The 25,244-nt window shown below is 39.9% G+C and overlaps 1 protein-coding gene across 2 annotated transcripts in view; it reads left to right on the top strand.

Annotated features, from left to right (window-relative positions):
* The window catches only part of LOC108791906 (wiskott-Aldrich syndrome protein family member 3-like), a 30,951-nt gene extending 13,066 nt beyond the window's left edge, over positions 1 to 17,885 (top strand). Inside the window, exons 5-8 of one of the 2 annotated variants that reach the window (XM_018562539.1) lie at positions 4,560 to 4,735; positions 5,415 to 5,675; positions 16,274 to 16,650; positions 17,479 to 17,885. In XM_018562539.1, coding sequence (XP_018418041.1) covers positions 4,560 to 4,735; positions 5,415 to 5,675; positions 16,274 to 16,650; positions 17,479 to 17,636 — 972 coding nt within the window. In that variant the 3' untranslated portion in view covers positions 17,637 to 17,885. The remainder of the gene's footprint in view (positions 1 to 4,559; positions 4,736 to 5,414; positions 5,676 to 16,273; positions 16,651 to 17,478) is intronic. The other variant, XM_018562540.1, reaches the window with a different exon arrangement.
* Positions 17,886 to 25,244: the final 7,359 nt, after the last annotated feature.

Here is a 25,244-nt window from a genome sequence, read left to right on the forward strand (position 1 = left end):
CCCCTTGCCCCCCTGTAGCGACGCCACTGATGCTGACTTTGGGTTATGGGTTACATTAGTAAATTTACTTCTGAGACTCAAAAGAGAAGTGTAAGACTTTGTACACCTTTTATTTTGATGCACATGGAATGCATTAGGCTAAGTTAAACTGAAAGTTCATCTGGGCTTTAAGTTGTTGTATTGCCTGCATTTTCTTATTATGGTCCAGTCTGCCAATGTGCTGTGCCATTTGAGATCTGTACATAGATCAGTGAATAAAGCTTAAAGTAAATGTACCATGGTTTAAAGATATTGAGGGGTAATTATCAAAACTGGAGCAGACAAAGGTGTACGTTTAATAAACTGTGAAAGAGTGAGATAAGCAGTGAGAAGGCTTTTCTCACCTTAGCAAAGTGAAAAGTATAGAAAATGCTGTTTAATAACCCGAGATAAGTCAGGTAGGAACATAAATATCTCACCTCTTCTCATCCTGGTGATAATTACATAGAAAGTAATGGGAATGTACCTGTTTAATAAAGGGAGAAAAGTAGAAAAAAAAAACTGGAGCAGCTGTGCATGGCAACCAATCAGCTTGTTTTTAATTTTCAAATCTTAACTGAAAAAACTGAAGAGAGAATCTGATTGGTTGTCATACACAGCTGTTCCTGTTTTTGACCGCTCCAGTTTTGATAAATTCCCCCCAGTATGTTTTTTTTCTATAAGCTTTAAATACGCACAGTGGCCATTTATACTGAAATCTCCATAGCAATTGTTTAGCCTTCAGACTGACTGCCTTCAAATACCACAGCATGAAAGAAAAAAACAACTCTTTATGACAGTAACTGCAGTGTGTCTTTCACTGATGATTATATGTTATGATATGTTGCCACCCTGAGATGTCTTGTCACCCTGAGATGTCACGCAATGCTATTGTAATTTTAATTCGGTCCCAGCAAGACACTGTGTTCAGCCTTTCTGTCTGAGTTCAGCATGAAGAGGGAATAATGTGTAATTTTCAGCCAAAGGCAACTGTTTATGCTGCTTATAGGTTAGAACAGTGAAACCTCCAGAATTCTAACTCAGTTACATAAAAGTACTAAAAAAATGTTTTAAAAGTATGTGCTTTAGGGACTTCCTAAGCCTCCACAATGCCTTTTAGGTGCTTTATTTCAAATAGCACCCTGTTTTCTTCCTATATCTTTACTGTAGCTGGCAGTATTATTAATAAAATGATGGTGCAGTGAACCAGCAACTCATGTACATTAATAATTCACTACACTACACACTACATACTGCTACTTCAAAGTGTATACCTTTAGGAAGCAAAAATAAAAACCAAGCACTAGAAGTTGCTTTGTAACTTGCCACACTAGCTAACACCACTTTTGCGTTCGAACTCCCAGATTCAGTATAGACTTCAGTGCTTCCCCAAGCAAAACGCTCCAATTAGGAGAACAGAGTAGAGACACTGCAGTGTGTTTTAAAATATGCATAACACAGCCAAGGCTAGGTTGCAGAGACAGGCAACTCCTCCTTACCTTAGCTATTTTTTTTTGTTGATTTGTTCTTGCCATTGAAATGTGATTTTTTTTTTAATTACCAGTAACATCAATTTAGTACTTTATTTTAAATGGGACAATAGAATAGAATTTGCACTTTTTCTGAATTTTAACCTACTTTAGTTCCCAGAGGGAAAAAAAAAAAAATCAAATTTTAGTTGCCATAGTGATAACAAAAACAAGATCATGCTGGTTTAGTCATGTTGCAACCTCCTCCACCATCCCATTTGTATTTCCATGAACCAAAAAGCTGACAACCCTGGGCTAATGGATATCAGCTGTCATTCCTGCACCCTGCACCGTCTTGGCCACTGTGCATGTTGGCACGATTTGTGTCAGCTCAGGGGAGGGGCCACACTTGGCCATCTTTGACTCGGGTGCCAGAACTGTTTCCTGACACTGTGCAGGTCTTAGACAAGGTATGGGAGAAGGGAATTGTAGAGCATGAAAAGCTCCTCTAACCAACTGGGTGCAGTGGACTGAAACATTGCAATAAAGTTGTAACATTGCTTACTAATGCCATGGAATAATGACTCTTTATTACCTATGTAGTTGTGTCTTCAGCTTTTGACAATTTTGGTAACATGAAAGCAAAAAGTGCATTGGAACAATATACTTGAAAAAATATTAATACTAATAGTGGTCCTAAATATTAGACAAGACAAGTTATCATATTATTTTATATTATAAACTTTTTGTGTGTGTGTGTATTGTGGCAGCAGGCAGATAAAGTGTAATGCTGAAGTGCTTCCTCTAGGGCAGGGGTCCTCAAACTTTTTAAACATGGGGCCAATTCACTGTCCCTCAGACATTGCTGGGGGCCGGATCATAGTTTGAAAAAAAAGGGGGGCGTGGCTGTGGTGCCGCACCGCCACGCCCCCTCCCGTCCCAGAACAAAAGGGTTTTTTTTACATTATGTTAGGAAACATTTATTATCACCCAATTGTTTGGTAAAATATAAAAGTCGGGGTCACGTCGGGTAAATAGACACCAAACATGTCAAGCTTACAAATTGCGCGCACTCGCAAAATCGCAAAAAAACACCATACCCAAAACTGACCATAGGCGACGCTTTAAAAGCTTTTACCGCTCATCAGTTTAGTGTTATCAGTGATTGATGACCCTAAATGGCGTAATGGGCGCAATCGTCGTTTTCGCAGGTATGCGCATCTGACGCATGTTTGCATGCGTGTATGTATGGGGGACTTTTAAAAAAATATTTATTTTTTTAATTCTTTTTTATGTGCAACTTTCAAACATTTTTTGGGAAACTTAAATTTATTTTTTCCTCTTTTTTCACCTAACTTTATTGCTATCACATAGGGGGCTAAGAAACCCCTATTAGCACGCACCGCACGGCTAATCTAGGGAGCTTGGCGGGCCGGATCTGGCCCACGGGCCGTAGTTTGAGGACCCCTGCTCTAGGGGGAAGTGCTGGGAGGGCTGGAGGCTTGGAGGTAAAAAGCCCAGCTGAGGCAAGCTGGCTCATCAGGGCCTCTATAAGATCTCCCAGCCTCCTAAGTGAGTTGTTCCCCCTGTGTAAGATATGTAAGATCTGTAGTAACGGGTGGCAACCACCTGTATGGAACTCAACTGCGGATAGCGTCTAACTTAAAGTTCATATAATCACAAAAGAAACGATTTTAGTTTAAATCACTGTATTCAAATTTTACTGACAGTAGTATTCACAACATAGCCTCTAACTCTGTGTCATCAACCCAGAATCTTCAGCAAGCATAAAGTCACTCTCTCGCATGATACTTGCGTTTTTGTATTGTGTGGATCCACTGAGATAGAGAGGGAGAGTCCAGGGAATACCACCGTTCCTTTAAGTGGCATGGTAGCCTCGGTTTGTGGTGTGAATGTCCACAGTAGCAGCAGGGGTGAGGGTGAGCTGGGCTGCGTATAAACGGTCCACTGCAAGATTGCCCAACAGGGCTGAAGCCAGAGTTTGAGTCCTTGGGTTGAGATTGCCCAACAGGACTGAAGACAGAGTTTGAGTCCTTGGGTTGAGATTGCCCAACAGGGCTGGAGCCAGAGTTTGAGTCCTTGGGTTGAGATTGCCCAACAGGGCTGGAGCCAGAGTTTGAGTCCTTGGGTTGAAAATCAGCTCTTCAAGAGCAAACAGCTACACTCCAACTCAATACTGAGACGCCGATCGTTTCACCACTCAGTCCTTAAGTGGACCGCAGGTGAGGAGGAGCCGGATGACGCATATTACACCCTGGAAGACAAAGGCGGTCTCTGTCCAAGAGTCAGGAGGGCTCCACCCTGGAACCAGCCTGTGTGGCAAGCTGGGGTGATACAGCCTGTGTGGCAAGTTGCTGAATATACCTGTGTGGTGAGAAACAGCCTGTGTGGCAAGCATTGGAAAGACCAGCCTGTGTGGCAAGTAAGTTGGGAGAAGTACCTGTGTGACTATGAGAGAGATACAGTGGGGACTAGTCTGAGAAAGAAACAGACAAAGACAAAGGACCGGGGAGTGAAAACAAGCAGATGCTGCAGGTAAAAGCCAAGAAGCTGAACCTGTGTTCTTTTGCAAGTACTGTGTGTACTATATGTTGGAAAAACCTGTGTGGACTTTTGAGTTTTGTGTCAATAAAAGTGGGCAAAGAAGCCCTTAAAAGTAGATTTAACGGGTGGAAGTGTCCTTAATGCTCTACTGTTTGAAGTGAATTCTCACAATATATATATAGATACTGTATATTATTGAATGTCAGTGATGGTGGTGCATCTCATGCCTGCTAACACCTACTAACAATACTTTCTATATCTTAGTGAAAACTGTTGCTGGACTGTATTTAACCACTGCAACATATCAGTGTGTAAGGACTACCAAAAGTTCCCAATTAAGCAGCATTTGTTTGCTGATATCTGGCTGATAATACATTTAGCGTTCTCTGTCAGCTTATCTAAGATGTGGGCAAAAGAATTTATATTATGAGAGTGTGAAATAGTTATACATATAGATGTTTCCTCTTGCCCGTTTATCCTAATTTTTTTGTTTTGCTTTTTTAACAGGAACAGAGGCAGGTGGAAGATCCAACCCGGGAGGTGAAGAAAGTTCGGAAAGCCCGGAACCGGAGGCTAGAATGGAACATGATGGCATATGATAAGGAGTTCAGGCCAGATAACAGGTTCACACCATCTCCATATCATGTGACTTCATCCGAGGGATCACTTTCCCCTGATAATAGGCAGGTTCCATGCACAGTATCATTCCATCTATAGTGGTAAACAGATATGATTTATAAAAACAGGAATATATACTATATATGCAATATATGGGCTTAATTAATAGCAGGCTACAAAGAACAGTGGCGTGAGTACTAACCCATAGGACTTAGATCTTGTAGTATTGGTGGAGCTGCTGCAAGAAATTAAATCACTGGAATCATTTTTCCAGTGTGTGGATGATGATTCCTTGTTGGTTGCTAAAGCTAAGGCTCCTTGTTTCTCTAGGTTTGATGAATAAACATAATCATCCTTACATTCAATGAATGGTTTCTGTAAGATACAACAAACCACTGCTCTTTGTTTAGATATTAAGCAAGCCCCACAATGCCCTTTTAAAGGTCATTACAGGTTTATTAGATGTATAATGTACTGGGTTTTAATTACTGGGTAACTACATTGACTAATTTGGTAATATGCATTACAAATGCACATATTTTGTTTCATAAAACCAAAGAAGAAAGTAAGCATAAGTACCACAAGAAGTTTAAATGGTAAATATGTGAATCTAGTTATGGGGTTTTTTCTTTTAGAAATTAGAACAATAATGTCACCCTTTTCATCTTGGGCGGGGATGTCTGTACATCATTTTAAAAAGGATTGTAATATGATCACTTAAAATGCTCATTTTTACATCTGCAGGTCGTATGCTTCAGATCTTGATCACTCGTATCCTGCTAGCCCCAATCACCCTACTCAGCAGATCCTGGCTGCTATCCCTCACCTGACCCCAGAAAACAGGGAAATTATCCTGATGGCCAGTCAAGCACAAGAGCATGGCTACCGTTCCTCTGCTCCGGGTAGTCGACAGAACAGTCTAAACAGAGCCCAGCAGGCTCATGTCTCACAGCCACCAGAAGCCATTCTTAATGGCCCTCGCCCTCAAGTCCTGAAGGATTATAGGTAAGTGATACTTTTTATCAACTTTAAAGAAGTGATAGATGAAAAATAGTATAACTAACTTTCTAAATTCTGGAAGAAGTGTGGATGTGGGGACTTCCAGTTCTGTATACATTTGAACTATGTTTTTTCTTTAAAAAAAAGGATAACATAAACATTGAAAGCCAGATAATTTTTTGTAAAAACCCAGTAGTTCCTTATATCCCCCATGGACTACAACGTTGTCTCAGTAGCCTCTGCTATTCTCTAATGTGCTCTTACATGTTCCAGTTATGTAAAAAAAAAAAATTACAAATAAATAAAAAGCTTGAAGAGTTAAACCCCTTGTAGAGGCTGCAGAATGTAAAAAGTGCAGGGAATTCAGATGTATGGATCTTGCTGGAGAGCCAGGAGGATATTTCACTCTGCTGACAACTTACCAAAACTGTATGAGGTTGACTGGCCTTTGAATTGCCCATATAATTTTTATCCTTGCTTCTTTGGTCTTGACTCAACAAACTCAGATAGACTGAACCCATGAACATCTCAGATTTATAAATCCTTCTGTGTCTGCCAATCAAATACTTAGCAACCAGAAAAAGTTGGATACCAGTTCTGTGAAGTTTTTGATTGGTTCATTCCATTACAGAGGAGTCTGAGATGCCCTGTATCATGAATTGCCATAGTATATTATTGCCCTTGTATGGTGTTCCAGCGCAGCATGCTGTAAAATCAATTTGTTTGTTCAGACTTTATATATTAATTAAGGAAATGTCACTGCAGCCTAAACACATTCTGTATTTAACTGATTCTAAAGCGAGTATTATTACAGATGGATTCTTCATATGTGGGGCTGACCCTCCTTATCACAGTTGAAAGGTCAGCCAGGGCATTATGGGTTCTTTAAAATTTGATACCAGTGAATTTCACTATAAATTCGCCAGTATCTCAAACCCCCAAACTCACTGTGTGGCAAATCCGAACCCTAATCATATGTGTAAGTATGCAGTACATTATTCCACCCAAAAAAGCACACATGAGGACCCAGCAGGACTGACAGCCACGGTGGAAGTCTAGGACCTTCGATTATATATGACAAGGCAACAAGCGATATGCTGCCCCTGGCAACTCTTTTTCTCCCGGGCAACGACCTATGTTGGCTTTGCAGAATCTGGCAGTGTATATGTTGAAGTATCTCCTTTCAGACCAAGAATTATCCCGGGCAACGACCTATGTTGGCTTTGCAGAATCTGGCAGTGTATATGTTGAAGTATCTCCTTTCAGACCAAGAATTATCTCCTTTTGGACCAAATATGTCTATTTTGTATATCGCTTTGGTATGGTTTTAATTAGGGATGCACTGATACTGGTTTTTCTGTATTAAGTACGAGAACCAATATATTTATATTTCAGTACTCGCTGATACCGAGTACCAATAACGATACCTCTGGTAGCAGGGATCTGGCTTCCCAGGCAATCAGAAAGCCAGGAAGCGTGTCATTACTCGCTGTGCAGCTTCTTGATTGCCTGGGAAGCCAGCTCCATGCTCTTTGGCCGGCTCGATGCTGATTGGCCGGGAAGCCGGCATCCCAGCCAATCAGCATGGAGCCGGCTTCCCGGCCAATCAGGAGGCCGGGAGGCAGGTCATTACTTAGGCTCGGTTCCCACCTGGGCGTTTTGTAGCACGTTCCTACACTCTGCAAAACGCTCAAACACCAAAATCCCATTATTTCCTATGGGCATGGTTCACACCTGGGCGTATTACAGGTCGCATGAATGCACTACAAAATGCCCTACGCCCAAAGAAGTACAGGAGCTTCTTTGGGGCATATTTGCCGCGCATATCCATTGGGATACAGCCAGGTAGCCCTCGGAAACACACGATTTGCGGTTAAAAAAACGCGCGACAAACGCGCATATTCGATACGCCTAGGTGTGAACCCAGCCTGACGGCTTCCCAGCTTCTTGATTGCCTGGGAAGCCGGTTCCATGCTGTTTGGCCGGTGGGATGCTGATTGGCCATGAAGCCAGCATCCCAGCCAATTAGCATGGTGTCGGCTTCCCGGCCAATCAGGAAGCCAGGATGCAGGTCATTACCCGTGGCCTGGCTTTCTGATTGGCTCGGGAAGCTGGCTCCATGCCGTTTGGCTGGCTCGATGTTGATTGGCTGGGAAGCCGGCTTCCCAGCCAATCAGCATCGTGGCGGCCAAACAGCATGGATCTTCCCGAGCCAATCAGGAAGCCGAGCTGCGAGCCATTATCCGTATCGGGATAAGTATCAGAGCATTTGGGCGAGTATGAGTACTCGCCCAAATACTCGGTATCGGTGCACACCTAGTTTTAATAGGTTTTTACCTCCTTAAAGGAGAGAACATAGAAATACATTCTTCTGTCCTAAAATAGCAGCCTTCTGTTTTCTTTGTTAGCCAGCAAACTCAAAGCACTACAAAAGTGAGTCAGGCAGTGCAAATAAAAACATGTCAGGAATGACCCCACTCCAGTGCTCCAAGTGGTGGCATCACTGCCTTTCAGATAAAATATTTATTTTTAGCAGATATACAAAATATTTAGAATCACCACAGAAACTGGGACACCACACCCCTATATTTTAAATGTACACCAAACAAAACTAGATGGCGCTTTTAAGGTGTCATCTAAAGAATACAAAGGGACATAGCTAAACATATAATAACACATAAGTCAGATGTAGTATAATTAATTAGAATAACAACTAATTTTATGTAAAAAAATGAATATAGGACATACAAGTAAAAACAACATATGCACTCATCTTAAAAGCATAACAAATAACGGCTCGCCTCCATGGCAATAATAGGTATACCATGACATAGAACCTCCCTGGAACCCATACATATACATAATATATACTGTATATTATCAACTCAATACACTACTTTGGCATCCATTTCCTTATGACAATATTCTTTAACAGTTTCATAGAAAATCGTATTCATCGTTAGATCATATGTAATTCTGTACTGGGTCCGGCCTTCTACACTTTTCGAAGACTCCACTGACTTAACACTCAGGTTCAAGTAAACAATCACAATACAGAGTAAATACAGAAATACAATTTTTGAGGTTTTATTGGTGAGTAGTATTGTGATTGTTTACTTGAACCTAAGTGTTGTAACGCTTATAAACAATGATTATATTTACCTGGTATGGATCTCAAATGCAGAAGTGATAGCACTGGTAACTTGCTAAAAAGTTTTAGTAGTAGTTCTATGGTAATTGTTTGACTTCAGTTCAAGATGAAGGATATAATGTTCATAGGAATTCAACGCATGTCAGAGCATACATTTCGAGAATGCGTAGCGATCCTACTGAATTATTTCCATACAACCTGGTATACCATTGGTAACAAGGTATTGTTCATACACACCATTGGGGGTTATATTACATCATACACCCTGATAATGTGTATACATGGAAATCCAGACTATTGGCAGATACTGTGTTACCTCACACAGATCGACAAGTCTATTAAGAGAAAAATTCCTTTTGAATGTCTGACACCAGCACAACAAGGATAGCAATGCTCTCACCTTGGACGGTTATGTTGCAACAGACTACTGCAAGGATATATACAGTCAATTGTATTGAAAAGGTATACTTGCGGTTAGCAGACTGGACATCAAACAAATTCAGGAGAGTGAAGTTAAATACCACACTTTAGGATTTCCAGGGTAGTGAGAGTGATGTACATGTGTCCATGCTAGCTGTTGGTAGTAACCTCCACTACAGAGTGCAGGATGGAGATTGTCTGTAGAACAAGTATCCGGGGAGATCTTGTTAAGAGGCAGGTGGCAGTCTCAGTGAGGGAGATTGCTCAGCGTCTTCAACACAACAACAAGGCGCCGAGCAATTCAAAACCAGCGGTTTAAATGTGACAGCTGGCTGTGAGAGGAGGAGCAGCATGACGTCGCGGGAATGGGCAGTGCTGGATGCTGTGGATGGAATGCTGCGAGGTAAGTTTATTACAAGTGTTTAGCCAGTGGAGTTTATTGAATATGTAATCATTGGTGTATTTATCATCATGCCCATGTGAATACCATAGACTACCTCCAAACCTCCTGATGAGGCTTCGTGAAACACGTAGAAGGCTGGACCCAGTACAGAATTACATATAATCTAATGATAAATATGATTTTCTATTAAACTGTTAAAGAATATTGTCATAAGGAAATTGATGCCAAAATAGTGTATTGAGTTGATAATATATATATGATGTATATTATGTATATGTATGGGTTCCAGGGAGGTTCTATGGCATGGTATACTTATAACTGCCATGAAGGCGAGCCGTTATTTGTTATGTTTTTAAGACAAGTAGATATGTTGTTTTTACCTGTATTTCCTATATGAATTAAAAAAAAATAAAATTAGTTGTTATTCTAATAAATTATACTACATGTGACTTAGGTGTGTTTAGCTACACTCACTGGCTGCTTTATTAAGTACTCCTCTTCAACTGCTTGTTAACACAAATATATAATCAGCCAATCACATGAGTGTAACTCAATACATTTAGGAATGTAGACATGGTTAAGATGGTCTGCTGAAGTTCAAACCGAGCATCAGAATGGGGAAGAAAGGTGATTTAAGTGACTTTGAGTATTTCAGCAAGATTGGAAAAACGCTGCCTGGTCTAATGAGTCACGATTTCTGTTGCCATTTGGATGGTTGGGTCAGAATTTGGTGTAAACAACATGAAAGCATGGATCCATCCTGCCTTGTATCAAGGGTTCAGGCTGGTGGACCTTCACATCATGGATGTGCAACGTCAAATCTGCAGCAACTGTGTGATGCTATTATGTCAGTATGGACCAAACTCTCTAAGGAATGTTTCCATCACCTTGTTGATCTATGCCACGAAGAATCAGTAAAGCAGTTCTGAAGACAAAAGGGGTCCAACCCAGTACTAGCAAGGTGTACCTAATAAAGTGGCCAGTGAGTGTATGTCCCTTTGCATTCTTTAGAATGCAAAGGCCCCATCTAATTTTGTTTGGTGTTTATTTTTAGCAGAGTTGTAATTATTAGTAACCTGTAAACACAGAAATACTGTATTGTATCTACCGATGCTGACTTGCTTTAAAAACAAGTACATGGAGGGCAAGGCAACAGGTTTTGCTTTAATTCCTCTTCCTCTGCAACACATACTGCTTTTTATTACTTTCCCAGATGTTTTTTCAAATGCTATTTAGATGCTAGATGAGAAGAAAATACCTGGTAATTCTGGGTATGGAGGAGCATGTACCAATCACCAAACACCATTGCTGTTACATGGGGAGAGTCAGTAACCCTTGAGCAACTTGTTGCTTACGCAAGTGCCTTCTCTTTTTCCTGGCAGTTGAACTGTCACACTAGGAGAATGAAGGAAAGGGGTACCTGTGCTGCTGGGCAGCGGGCATTAAAGCGAACATGTAAGTCTGCCAAAGCATACGTTTACTTTAAATGTACAGACTGCATGGCTGTCACCCTGATTCTGGCTTTGCTAACTAGTGAGATGTTGACTCAAAACCAGTATACAATGGGAGTTCAGACTGTTTTTGAACTGCTTGTTACAGACAGCAGTAGTGAAGAGATGACCAGGATGCCAGCCCTGAGTCTATGGGGGTTATTCAATAAAGAGTCGAAGGATATAGCCGTAGTTTCGGCAACCGGAGCTCTTCGGTTCAGCCTGCGCATGTTCAGCTGCGCATGTTCAGCTGCGCATGTTCAGCTGCGCATGTTCGGCTGAACCCAAGGGCGCCCGAAGCCAGCCGTACTCGGCCAAAGTGAATAGCTGAACGGCGTTCGGCTCCCTTCACTTTGGCTCAGTTATTTACTCGGCTGCCTTAGGCATGCTTAGTGATTAACCCCCTATATCTTTATAAACAAGTCTACAGTGGCAGCTACCATAGTCTCCATAAATTTGCATTTACAGACCAAATGCTTTCATATTCATCTCTTATATCTCTGTGACTTGTGTTTTTCTATTTTTTGGGGGGAGCTGTTTTACTAGTGGTAAGATTAGAATTGTCACAGAATGTAAAATAGTTTTGCATTTCAAAGCCAGTTTATCAAATGTAGCTATTAAGTATTGTTTTATTTTTGGGCAGAAAATATTTAAGTCCTGCCTGCCAGGGTGGGGGAATGTACAAGGGGTATGGTAGTTTGTGGGGTAGGTTACTCAGATAAAGGTGGCAGCATAGCTTTGTCCTCTAAGAGCTGGCAATATAGGACCCATCAGACATTGGGCACAGCTAACATGTACCGTGAGTGTGTAATGTTTACCTGGGGCAAATATACAGAAAAAGAATCAACCAACTTGGAAAAGTAAAAAAAATACATAAATATGCATTTTCTGCATGTAATCCTCTACTGTAAAATATTATGATCTTTTAAGTAAAAGAAAACCCTTTGTATGCACACACTTTAAAATTAATGCCTTTATATAGGTCATGAAATGTTAAGTTGGCCTCTTTTTTTACTTTCTTGTAATGTAGATAAAATACTGAGTGAATGTAAAATAAAGACCATTTTTCTCTGTGTAACAATCCACGTAGTTATGTTTTATGATTGTGGACATTTACAATTTCCTTGGTAGAACACTTAATTAAACAATTAATCATTGCTATCCAAATAAAGGTTTTATTTTGCAGAGGTAACACCACATTTCCCCAAATATACAGACTAGATAGATTAGCCATTTGTCAAATACAAGGATATTTGTTACAAATGTAATAGCTATTCGGATCGTGCATGTCCTATATGAATAGATTATGAAAGGTGTATTCCTTACCCTGGAAGAAAGAAAATATGTGGAGGTGCTGGTAGCAGCCGGTCAGAATACATAATTTTTCAAGAGCAGGTTTAAAAATATGAGCTAACTCCTGGTATTCTTGACACCAGCTCTTTATTTCTTTCATGCACTTTTAAAAAATACCATTATAAAGTAGTTTTATGTAGTTCTGATTTAACGTTGAGTCCATTAAAAAACAAACCAGTAAACCCAGCACCAGTAAAAAGTAAAAGACATTTTGCACCAGGCTCCCGGCTGCTTTAAAAAGTGAGCGTGATGTCCCGCCTTACTGAAGGCTCCTGGGAAAGCTGAGGATCACCTGTCTCATAAGAATGTGCTCCAGCACAGTGCAGGAGTGCCATCTGGCAAGATTTGAGGTCCTACACTTTCCCAGGATCCCACGTTGTGATGTGACCAGGGCCTAGGTAAAGTGACCAGAAGCCAGGGTTAAGGTGAGTATCTTTTACTTTTACTTTTCACTTGTCAAATTAGTGTTTTTACATGGGGGGGGGGGTCTACCAAATACCAGTAATTTGATTTTTATAACAAAGTGTTTATTGGATTTCAATATAGAATTTCAAAAAATAACAACACACTGTACATAGTATTTGTTGGGGGGAAAAAAATGTACAGCAGAATATAATAATTGAAGAGCAAATGCAAATAGAGCTACAGTGTTATTAACCAATTATAAAACCATAAATAAAAGATACAACAGAAAAGAAAATCAGATAGAAAGTCCATTGGATGGTCAGCATCGGTGTTAGTTTGGAGTTAGTTCAATAGGTCCGTAGTCAGTTTCCGGGGAGTACCCACCTCACCTCTTGTAACTCAATCAACCCCATCATAGGTATCTAAGGGTATATGTATCCAATTTAGGATGTTGGTGTAAGATCCAAGGCTCCCAGATATTTAGAAATTTGGTACGAGTATCAGCTAGTATACAGGACAATCAATAATTTAGCATAATATTGTCCAGGCTCCAGGTAAATTCCCAGTAGGGAATAAATATTTTTTTCCAATTGCCTGTTAAGGTCAATTTGGCTGCAAGAAATATTTGATGTGCCAGACAACCCTGGTATTAAGTTAAGCCAGACACTGTCACATGTAACAGAACTTGTGTTTATGAATGTTTTTGTCAAATATACAGGATCCTAGTACAAAAGCAAGATGCAAATGCACAAGACCACCAAATGTGTAACATGTCTCCAGGGAGGGAGCACCACAGAAGCATTTATTAGACCAAGTTGGAAATAGTTCAGCCAAACGGGTGGGGACTAAATACCGTCAAACTAGAACTTTATATTCAACCTCCATGTTTGTCACATTAAGGGAGCATTTAGAAATATTTCCCCATACCTTTTTCCAATTATCGTCAGACCAATTTAGGTTAAGATCTACAGCCCATTTATTGGGGTAAGAATGCAGGCTGAGTAATTTGATTTTTGATACAAGGTCTGCTTTAAAGGAGAACTATGAGGTGAGTGCTTTCCACTCACCTCATAGTTCTAGCCGACCTGTGACAATGAGACTGTCACAGGTCGGCTCAGTAGATCGGGAAGTGAGCGAACACATACCGGCGTCTGCTCACCTCTCGATCCTGTCACGGCTCTCTGCCGTGACAGGGGAGCTATGGAGGTGTTTCAAACAATCTTTCTCTGTTGCAATAATTTGCCCCAACAGGAAAGACCAATTGTTTCTTTTAAATTATTACAATTGCATGGTAATTAAATAGCCCATTTATTGCTATTGATTTCTGCCTTATCGAACTCTTTAATCAACCAGTACTTTTTTTATATGGAATAATTCTATTATTGTTTTTATGGCCAGCATTAGATCTGTTCTTGGCCAATACTTTATTTACAAAGTTAGTTATAGTTACTTGGACAAAGTTAGGTGTGATTTGACAACCATAAACTAAGCACAACAATGTGTATTGTGTTCGGGAACATAGGATACGAGATATTATATAGTTGTGATGCATCATTTCTGACACTTCCTGCACTGTTAATGTGTCAGAATTCTTAACTAATGAAGTCATCATGGCTTACACATTACTCTGAGGATGTAGAAGAAGAGTTTAGTGGAGGAACTTCACTACATAGGCTCCTCACAGAGTCTTTCCTATAATCCCTATTTACCTTTACCCAAAGCTGGATTAAACACTTAAAATGGAGTTCTTACTTGATCATACGACTTCTTTCTGACTGATAGAATTACCATTGCTCTGTTTACTAGACATGTGCACTGCCAAAAAATTCGTTTAGTTTAGTTTCGTTTTAAATTCGGATTTGTGTTATTTCGTTTTTCGGGATTCGGGTGTGAAAGTCAATTCGGATTCGGAATTCGGACGAAATTTGTTAGCGGTAGTCCGAACGTTCGTTTCTTATTAGTTTCTTATTCGTTTCGTTCGTTCGTTTGCAGCAAAGTGACATTTGAGGGGGAAAAAATATTTTTCTCCTCTAATGTCACTTTGCTCCAACGAACGAAGCGAATAAGAAACTAATACGAAACGAACGTTCGAACTACCGCTACCGAATTTCGGAAATGGAAGTTCGGATTCGTTTGCATTCGTTATGTCTGTAATTCGGAATTTGGATACATCCGAATGTCCGAATTTCCGAAAATTCGTCCGAATTTCGATTCGGAACGAAACGAATCGCACATGTCTACTGTTTACTGTTAAAAGTAAAGGTGGCCATAGACCCTTCTATACTATTAGGGGTACTAGGCAGGTAGCCCAAATTATTATAATCTTCATCTACATTTTAACATTACGATTACTATTGTTACTTTTTTAAGTACATTGTTAAATTCAGAGTAGGATTATTACTATTGTCAGTAATTGTCAGTACAATTGTTACAAGGAGAGAAAGTTATCAAAAATCCAAAAATTTACAGTTAGCAGAACAGGGATAATCTTCCAATAGGAACATCTGTTCTAGTGACCAATATTTAAGACAACTATCCCCTCACTTTGTATGCTTCAAGAATAGGAAGTTAAAGGAAATCTCACTAAAGGGACACAGGCAGCAACAAAAATGTGAAAGGGCTTCTAATTAGGGATGCTCCCAAATGCTCCAATACTTACCCCTGATACTAGAACTTCTGGTCAGAGAGACAATTCCACTGACCGGCAGTGCCACCAGGGATCATGGAGCCGTCTTCCTAGCCAATTAGGAAGCCGGGTGGTGGGTAATGACTTGCCTCCTGATTGACTAGGTAGCTGGCTCCATGCTGATTGGCCAGGAAGCCGGCTACCTGCCCAATCAGCATGGAGCCGGCCAAACAGCATGGAGCCAGTTTCCCACTCAATCAGTAAGTCAGGCGACAGGTAATGACCCATCCCCCGGCTTCCTGATTGGACTGGAAGACGGCTTGATGCTGATTTGCCGGGAAGCCCGGCCAATCAACATTGAGCTAGCCAAACAGCATGAAGCTGGCTGCCCGGGCAATCAAGAAGCCAGGCGGCAGGTAATGACACGCCACCTGGTTTCCTGATTGTCTGAGAAGCCGGCTCCATGCAAGTGGAAGTACCGACATATAAATAGCAGTAGTAGTATTCAATACCGAAGAACCGGTATTGGTCATCCCTAGTTCTAATCATTTTCTATTCTGTCAAAAATAAAAAATAAAAGTTTTGGCTAGATATACACTTCAATTATTTAAAACATTAGGATAATTAGAATGGGTATTAAGGGTAGCAGATGGTAGAACTGCAAAGTGATATACTGTATGTGATCTGTGACTGGGATTGCACAGCACATTGAACTGCAGCAGTAAAAAGTCTATTTAACCTTTTTCTTTCTTGCAGTGGTCAACAGATGCCAATGACTGAATATTTTGTGCCTCCTGCACCCCCACCCCCACCTCCTGTGATCCCTTCTGCGCAAACAGCATTTGACAGTCCAATCTCTGCTCCTGCTTCTGTAGCTCCCAATGCAGCTGCTTCCTATACTCCTACTCCTCCCCCAGCCCCACCTTGTCCATATTCAGGTTCTACTGCCCAAACTGGGTCACTGGGACCACCGGTTGCTCCCCCACCACCTCCACCAGGCCCCCCAACTATCACAGCTTCTCCTGCTCACTCTGCTTCCCCTTCGGTTGTCACTGTGGAACCAAGAAAACCTCAGATTCCACTCATGCCTATGAGTGATGCTAGGAGTGACCTTCTGGCCGCAATTCGCAGAGGTAAGAGGGAGCTGTCTGCTCAGAAAGTATCATTTTAGGGTTACACACTGAATTATTATAGAACACAGGAGATTAACAATTTCCACAGCATTAAAGCTAATTATGGTAGAGCTAATTCTGGAAATACTTTAAATGCATTGTAGCTTGGTTACTTATTGCTAACTTTTTTGCAAGAAAACATTTTTATGTTAACCCCTTCATAACAATCCAAACATTACCATAATTAGCTTTTTAAAAGACATATAGGGGAGTAAAAGAGATCCCTGAGTTGTTTACATTCCTCATGACATCAAGGCTTTACTAATTGACACTATTACACACTATCTGTGTTGGTAGACAGTGATGTACTCTTCCCAATAGTTTGAGCCAAGAACTGAGCAATCACAAACCGTTAATCGCTGAGCTTATTGCTTCTCCATGCAGAGAGCGGTGACTGCCAGACATTACTCCCCGCTGTTATTCCCCCCTTCCCTCTCTGCATTCAATGCTGACTGGAGGGACAGACAGGGGAGGGGGCACGAACAGCTGGCTTTGGTTCTCAAGAGGCAGAGTCAGCTGTCAATCAGGCAGTGGGGTGGATCCCGACAATGCTGTCAGGATCTTTCCCGGCTGCAACGCGACTCTGGGCTGTCAGCATGTAGCTCGCTATATGCTGACTTTGGGACACAGGAGTACATTAATAAATGTCCTCCTGTCGCCTAGGTGTGAATGCTCAATACTGTTGATATACTGTATATTGCGGATGCAGACTCAACTTTGATAGATTGACAGGTTAGATTATAATAGCTTTTTGTTCAATTAAAACTGACACTTACGGTTTCTCTTCAGGTATTCAGCTTCGGAAAGTTCAAGAACAGAGAGAACAGGAAGCAAAAAAAGAGCCTGTGGCGAATGATGTGGCCACCATTTTATCTCGCAGAATTGCAGTCGAATACAGTGAGTCAGATGATGACTCTGAACTGGAGGAGAATGAATGGTCTGATTAAGGATTTGGAATCCCTGTTTACTGAATTATTTCATCCCCACATTGTCAATGCAAATTCTCACTAGATCTCTGCAATTGACATGGTGTAATCCTCAGCCACCAGTATCACTTAGCTCTGTCTGCTTATGTCTATGGCTACCTACACAGTTCAAACTATTCACTAACTAATAAGTCAAAACTTTTGTCTTTGAATATGGTCAAGTAATGTGGTCTTTTTATTTGTGAGCCATAGTAATAAATTATGATATGCACAAATATACATATTTGCACTCAAGGATACCTGAGCTGCACATTCTGCTGATTCCTTTTTTTTTACTCTTGCCATAATTGCAGGACTGGACTCACTTCACTGGACACTTTGGCACACTAACCTTTGCACAAGCCATGGCTCTTTTACACATAATATTCTCTAGGATTATTGATTCTCAGAGAATGGAATATTAGCGTCATGTTAATCCCGGGGCTCATTTCCCACATTTCCAGTTTATCTTCTAGAATGCTGTGATAGAAAGAATGAAAGAAAAAAACGGTTTCTTGTGCCTAAAGGTAAATCTGGCTCCAAACAAGACAAGCCCCCAAAATAAGTGATAACGGGTTTAATAAGCAAATGCATTGTACATAGGTGGTCAGATATCATCAGAAATAATATGTCAATGGCTTTACTACCCTAAATGAATTGTTTAATCTATATGGTTTCAGATCAATGCACGGTTGTCAGATGTTTACAGTGTGACAAGGAAGAGTAATTTCTGCTTCAGTGGTTCATTTTATTTCATTTTTTAGGTTCATATGTTTTTAAACTGTTTGCATTATGCCTGTTTTAAACCATCCATATACTATCACTGTTTTACAAATAATCAAACACGACAAAGGATTACCGAAGTACTATGGATTATCTAAAGCTTGCCTTAGCTCTGTTATCTGATTCTTTCCACTAAGTAGTCTCATAAAGGGTGAGTCTCTGCTCTGATAACTCATTCCAGTTCTGTAATCAATGGTCTTCAATGCATACAGCAAAAGAGTACTTACGTTAAGGAAGGGGATGAGGGCTCCACCTCCAGGCCGGATGAAAGGAGTTTTAAAAAAAGTTATTTTTTAAGTCCTGGCTATGGTAGACAAATAATTGTACAGAACCACTATACATTCCCTTTAACCCTATACTGGCCTGATGAAGCTCAGTGTGGAAAAAGCTTGCTGCATTTATCAGTCAGGAAAATGGCAACCTATCATATTGGATGGCTGTCTTTACCCTGAAAATATAAGTCTTCTAATGTACTGAGAGAAATATGGAGGCTGACATTGCTGACCTCCTTCTGTAAATGCTATTTGCCTGATTTCTATACGTTGAGTCACAGTCCAGTAAATAAAGCAGATTCAGTCATTCAGAGTGAAATCAGAACTCCAAATCTGCATACTTACTCTGAAGAAACTGGATCAAGACAGCCAGGAAATTAGTATTTTAGGTGATGATTTCGGTCATGGCAGCCTCCATGCTCCACCAACTTAAATCTGAATCCCAGGCAAATTGCTAAATACAAAGCTGAAATATTTATATAGGAGCTGTTTCACCTGCCAATAGATTTGTATTTTTCTTTATCCAAGCCTAAGAGTTACACAGCCCAACCACAGAGCATAGCCAGGTTAGTGACCCGTCCTACAATTATGCAATACAGGTAGGTCACCTCTCAGTCCCTGGCCTATAAGTGGACAGCAGAGGGACAGCAGTAGACTGATGAGTTCTGCTCAGGACATGTGCATAAAGCACACCCAGTTGATTTCTAATCTGCCATTCCCCCCTAAATCGGGATGCTTCTGTACAGGAGATTACAGAAGTTTATTACCAAGTACAATTCAGGTACCTACACTAATTGCCTTTTAAAAATAAATTTAAAGAATAAATAAAGGCAAAAATGTTTTGTTAGAGGGATTAGAACCACTGTCAGGTTTGAATTGCTGTCTGTGTCCTCATTGGGACATTACCAATGCCACTGGGAATGAAAGTGAGGGTTAATCCAAACTGAGTTGAAACCAATTTTGAGTTGCCACCAGAACAGGAATAGAAGGCAAATCTTCCAATGGTTCATTGTTCTCTTGACAACTGTCTAAGAGGGGATTCCCTCACTTTGGAAAAATATCCTCTCACTTCCTGTTGAGTCTACAGGACAGGGAGTAAAGGGAAATCACCCTAATGGGGCACAGATAGCAAAAAACTGCCTACTCAGTCCAAAATATAAAACAAGTTATGGCTTTAGATTTATTTTAATGATATTTTTTATTACATAACCACATTTATTGGTATTTTTATATCTGTCTGGAGTTCAGCTTTATATCTCTCTTCCACGTTATCATTATATTGTATCCCATTCTCCTGACAGCTGCAGAACTGTTGAAAGTTCATTTTTTTTAGGAATCTGTCTCCGGCGCTAAACATTTCATACTCATTGACACCAAAAATCCTTCACACATTGCCCACACGGATTCTATTACTTGATGATAATAATAGAAATATACACACAAGCATATAACATGACTAATGAATAATGGAGCTAATATTCCTAAGCATAGGATAATAAGATAATAAACATAAGCTGAAGGGCAAATTCACACTGAATAAGGTGCTGGGTTTTAGCGTGTGAGCTAGAGGCACTAGATGGGACCAAGGAGCATAGAATATGTCTGTGCTCTCCTAGCTCTATCCAGCAACTGTAATGTCATGCGAACAGCTTTCGCCCAGCATATAGCTGGGCAAATCCATTGTAAATCAACCCCTTAGTAATGCAACCACTGTTCATGCTACTGAACCCACTCAGTGACAGTGTAATGGCTGTACTATGTGTCATACATGACACCTTAATACTGGTGAGTGACTCATGTAAATACAGTACTTTGGGAGGAGTCACATCCTTCAGTACAATATTGTGCAGATTCTACTGTTATTAGTAATCAGACGATCCAGATTTTCTGCTGTATCTCCCACTTTAGAGACGGCATGGACTAGCCCCGCCCCCTCAAACGGTTGAGTTCATCCGGTTACCTAGGAAACAATATTTCAGCTGCAACATCAAAGCTTTCCTGATTCCCCTTTTGCCTCTTGTTGTCGAATCATACAGCCGAGCTTTAAATAGCACGCTCCCTGACAGTTATTTTTATTTCCCCCATTCACATTATATTCTCATTCCATTTATTTAGAACATTAATATGTCTTGCAAACATAGGAGCAGTTTTTATCCCTTTGATGGTGGGGTGTACAGCTACATAGGAGGTTCTTTTCTCTGGCGCTTGTGATCTAGTTTGTAGAAAACAGTTCAGATGACAGAACTGTGATTTGAATATGCAACATCCTCAAGGGAGAGCTGGTTGCCACATGTGTGCCACAGGTTGGCACACAGAAATAGGGAAATCAAGTCTTTTTTATAGAACTCTATATTACTTTGAGAGAACACAGCTGAGGTTCTCATCCAGTGCTGTAAGCTGCTATTAAATAAGTCCTGGAGGGAGTACTAAATCCAGGAAAGACCTGTCCATACTGTGCAGGTCTGCTGTGCCCTAGAACAAGCATTACTTCCAGGACAACCCATAGCTGAAAAAATAAATAGAGTCCAGGATGTGCAAAGGTATTTGTATTGGAGAAAGACAGCCGGGATGATGGGATATATGTTCAGCAGTGCATACTACTCAGGATACCATACCAATCATGCAGCTCACTATAAATGGTCCGGAAAGATCAGTCACTAATAATCTAAAGGAGAAACAAGATACAGAGAGGCCCTCAAAATAGTGTAGCAAGTTACTAATGAGAGTAGTATCATTAAACAAATGTACTCACAAGTAATAAAAGATTGCTTGCCTGGGTCACAAATAAGCGATTTTCCATTACTTCACTTCTGAGTGCATTTGTTTAACGATTTTACTGTCATTAAAGTAACTCGTTACACTATATTGGTGCATTCTTTGTACCTTGTTTGTGCCTTTAGACGGTTCAGACATGACAGGTTCCCCTTATCTCTGTCCAGAAGCAGTGCAGTGTTCATTTTTTTGCACTGCATCTAGGACTCTATTATTTATCCTGAACGAATATCACAGTTTTAGTCTATTTTTAGTTTTTGTCTATTTTTAGTTTTAGTCTAATATTTTCCATTTTCTATTTTGCAATGTATTCTCTCTAAAAACATTCTTAGACCAATAGACAGATAAAAGCATTCTTAGAAAGCCTGCTAATATGCATTTAGAGTTTGAAATGTCTCTGGAAATAGCATCATTTTCTCTTGATCGTCCCATGATGCAGTGCAACCACCTGAAGATATCTTTGCTGCTGGTCTGCAGGTGGCTACATAATGCAAAAGTGACATCAGACCAACACTGGGGTGCATAGCTCCTTCGCACTATTGGTCACTAGATATTCAGGCTTAGAGGCTGTTGCAGTGGTACAAGTGAGACTAGTCTTACTTGAACAAAACAGGAGCAAGCCAACTGGTAATTAAGGCTGTGTGGAGGTTTGGTGCAAACCCAGTTAGCCAGTGTTCACCCAAACCCCCACAAAACTGTGACTGACACCCCCTCCCATACTAATCAATTGTGGGGACCAATTGCAGGGCCATTCTCCAGCCCTTCATTACATGTAGCTGCAGGACGAGGAACTGATTAAGCCGGGGGGAAGGTGTCAGTGACAGTTTTGCATGAGATTGCAGACATCTCAACTTACCTTACATTTAACCTCGCTATTTGAAATAGAAAATGCACAGGCAGCAGCATTACATCTCTAAAATATGCACACAAAAAAATGTATTAAAATGTATTAAAAATGATGACTGTACTTGTCATCCTGCCTTCAGTAGACATATATAGGTAGTTGAGACATGCACATTGCACTGGAAAAAGTTGAGTTGTACTAGAATAGACTTTATCAAATGCAACTGGGTTTTCTCATGTCATGGTCAAAGTGTAAAGGGTTACCCTGGTTACTGAAATAGAATCCCTAGAAAGGATGACTGCCATCTTGTGGCTGGATAGCAAATGGCATGAGAGTGGATAAAAATTAACAGAACTGGGCTTGTTGTATTATCTTGTTATTTTATCTCATAATAATGTATTTTTTCACAATATGGACATTTAAACAATATTTTCTCATGAATTTATATTTTATCTCATGAAGTGTTATTTTATTTCCACTTCATATTACTCCTTTCTGCTTTCATTGGAAACCGCAAACAACACGTGGTGATGAAAATACCACATGCATTATGATTTCATGAATTGAGCCTATAGACTGCGAAGGTAAACACTAGAATCAAATTTTCTACAGCACAATACCCGCCAACCTTCTGTTATTGTTTTGTCTGGGTCTCTCCCTGGGTTTTCCTATTCTCTTTACCATGTTTATGCATGATGCCTCAAAGCTTAATCTGAATAAGACAATTTCCTCTTTAAGTACATAGGATCAGTATGCAATCTGTATATTAATGTTCGCCAGCACAATACCCTGTGCTGGTAATACAGTAATATATCTCCACCCTTTGTCTGTCACTAACAACTCCATTCCCCACTGACTATTGAGAATCAACCACATTGGTTTCCAATCATGTGACAACTATGTCAGCTATGATATCACATGCAGACTGGAGATTTCATTGACAAAATTGGTCTTCAGTATGCTGATGGCACTGTAGTCTAAAGATCGCAGTGTGCATCTGTTTAATACTGTAATTGTCAGATACAATTACAGTATTAAAAAATGTATTACTTTAAAAAATGTAAAAAAAAAATGAATATTTGTCAGCTTATAAATAAAAAACAGAGCAAGGTTTTTATTAAAACAGTGTACAATTTTTTTTATATGTCATTGAAAATATATAAATGAATTAGATATGCAAATGAATCATAACATTATTGTCAAGTTAACCCATGTGTGATGACACTGCTTACCTTGCCCTGCATATCTAGGCATCAATGACCTCTGGTCATGAAAGGGTTAAGGAAGAAACCCCATTAAACATAAACAAGGGTTGGTACCTTTTTTTACAGAAAAAAAACTTCATAGACAAAATTAAAAGAATCAGTAAACCTAAAATAGAAAGTTATTTTACATAGAAGAGATATTTTCACTTTATTTCAGCTATAAAGCTTGCTAGTGATTGCTGGTATATAATCTTCTGCAGAAGAGCTGGGCGGAAAGTCTGCTGAGTGTAGATTACTCTTGCAACACTAGCTTAGTATAGTTCTTTGTGGATGTTGCTTGTTTTGCTGAACCTTTTACACAGCTGCAATTGCAGGCCTTCTTCTCAAAATGCAAGTTGTCTGTTATGTTTATGCCTAGCCGTGCTGCTTTCTATGTCTCTGTCCTTTAATTATTTAATGGATATGAGGAAAGTAAAAGTATTGAAGCTAGAAGATCAGCATGACAGCCAGGTATCTGGCATTTACAGAATGAGAAGTAGGTGATGGCAGCCTCCATATTTTTATCAAAAAAGGTTTCCATTAAGTTCTGAAAATAAAAGCCATATGGTCATATGAACAATCTGAAACTAGGCTGTGATACGTCTGTTTTCTATAGCTCATTTGATGCAGTATATTACATACAAGAATACAGAATGTCTTTCAAAAAGGCATAATGGCCTCCAACACTGGGCACTTCCAGGCCTTGCTGTTCTTTCCACTGCATTTGCAGAACACTTTAATGCGTATAAATAATTAAATGTATATAATCTATTATTTTGGCGCTAAAGTGCAAAATACAGGTATGATTATATATACAGTATGTATTTTCACAATATAATATTTTAAATCTCTAAAGACAAGTAAGATTTTATTATAATTATTATTGAGCTTTATTGTGGATGGTTTTGTATCAGAGTACAAGAGGAAGACAATATCCATTTATTTTAAAAATGGAGAAATTTGATTTCAAACTTCTTATCAACCCCAGGCAAAGGATTTACAATGCTGGCAAAGGTGTATTGATACACAGAGCAGGCCATGTGACTGCTATGTGGCCCCCAAAGCATAGGGGACCCAATGCTGCCTTACTGGTTTTGCTATCGGGCCCCATGCACAGCTACAACTCTAAATGTTAGCTATCCAAAGGAAGCTTTTAGTTGGGTAAGGTAGTAGGATAAAACCGATGACTCCCCAGCTAACTCTGACCTATTCATCAGGCACAGGGAACTTTACCATATCTTTGCTGATTCTGAATTGTTTACTTTTGAGTAAAAGGGATCAGTTGTACACCACATTTAACAGCTCTATTTAAAAAAAAAATATTCTAACAAATCTTCAAAATTATACCAGAAATATATTTACAAGCATATACTCTATGCCAGCGGCGTCTGCTGCTACATGTGTGTTTGATTTGCCTCGGTGGCAATTTAAATATTATAAGTGTAGCTTTGTTGGGGGACATTTTGCGGTATTAGATGAAAAACTGACAACTTTGGAGCTTTTTTTAAGCAGCATGCAAGTTGGCTAGTTATTTACCATGCAAAGCAGTAAAAGCATGCAAACATCATATTGAACAAGCTCCTTGGAAAAAATACACGCACAGCAGTAAAATACATTAAAGAAAAGTGTATGTAAATAAAAAACAGTATATGTATTGAGACAAAGCTAGCCAATC

This window comes from Nanorana parkeri, unplaced genomic scaffold, assembly GCF_000935625.1.
Source record: "Nanorana parkeri isolate BGI_ZX_2015 unplaced genomic scaffold, ASM93562v1 scaffold582, whole genome shotgun sequence".
NCBI lineage: Eukaryota > Metazoa > Chordata > Amphibia > Anura > Dicroglossidae > Nanorana > Nanorana parkeri.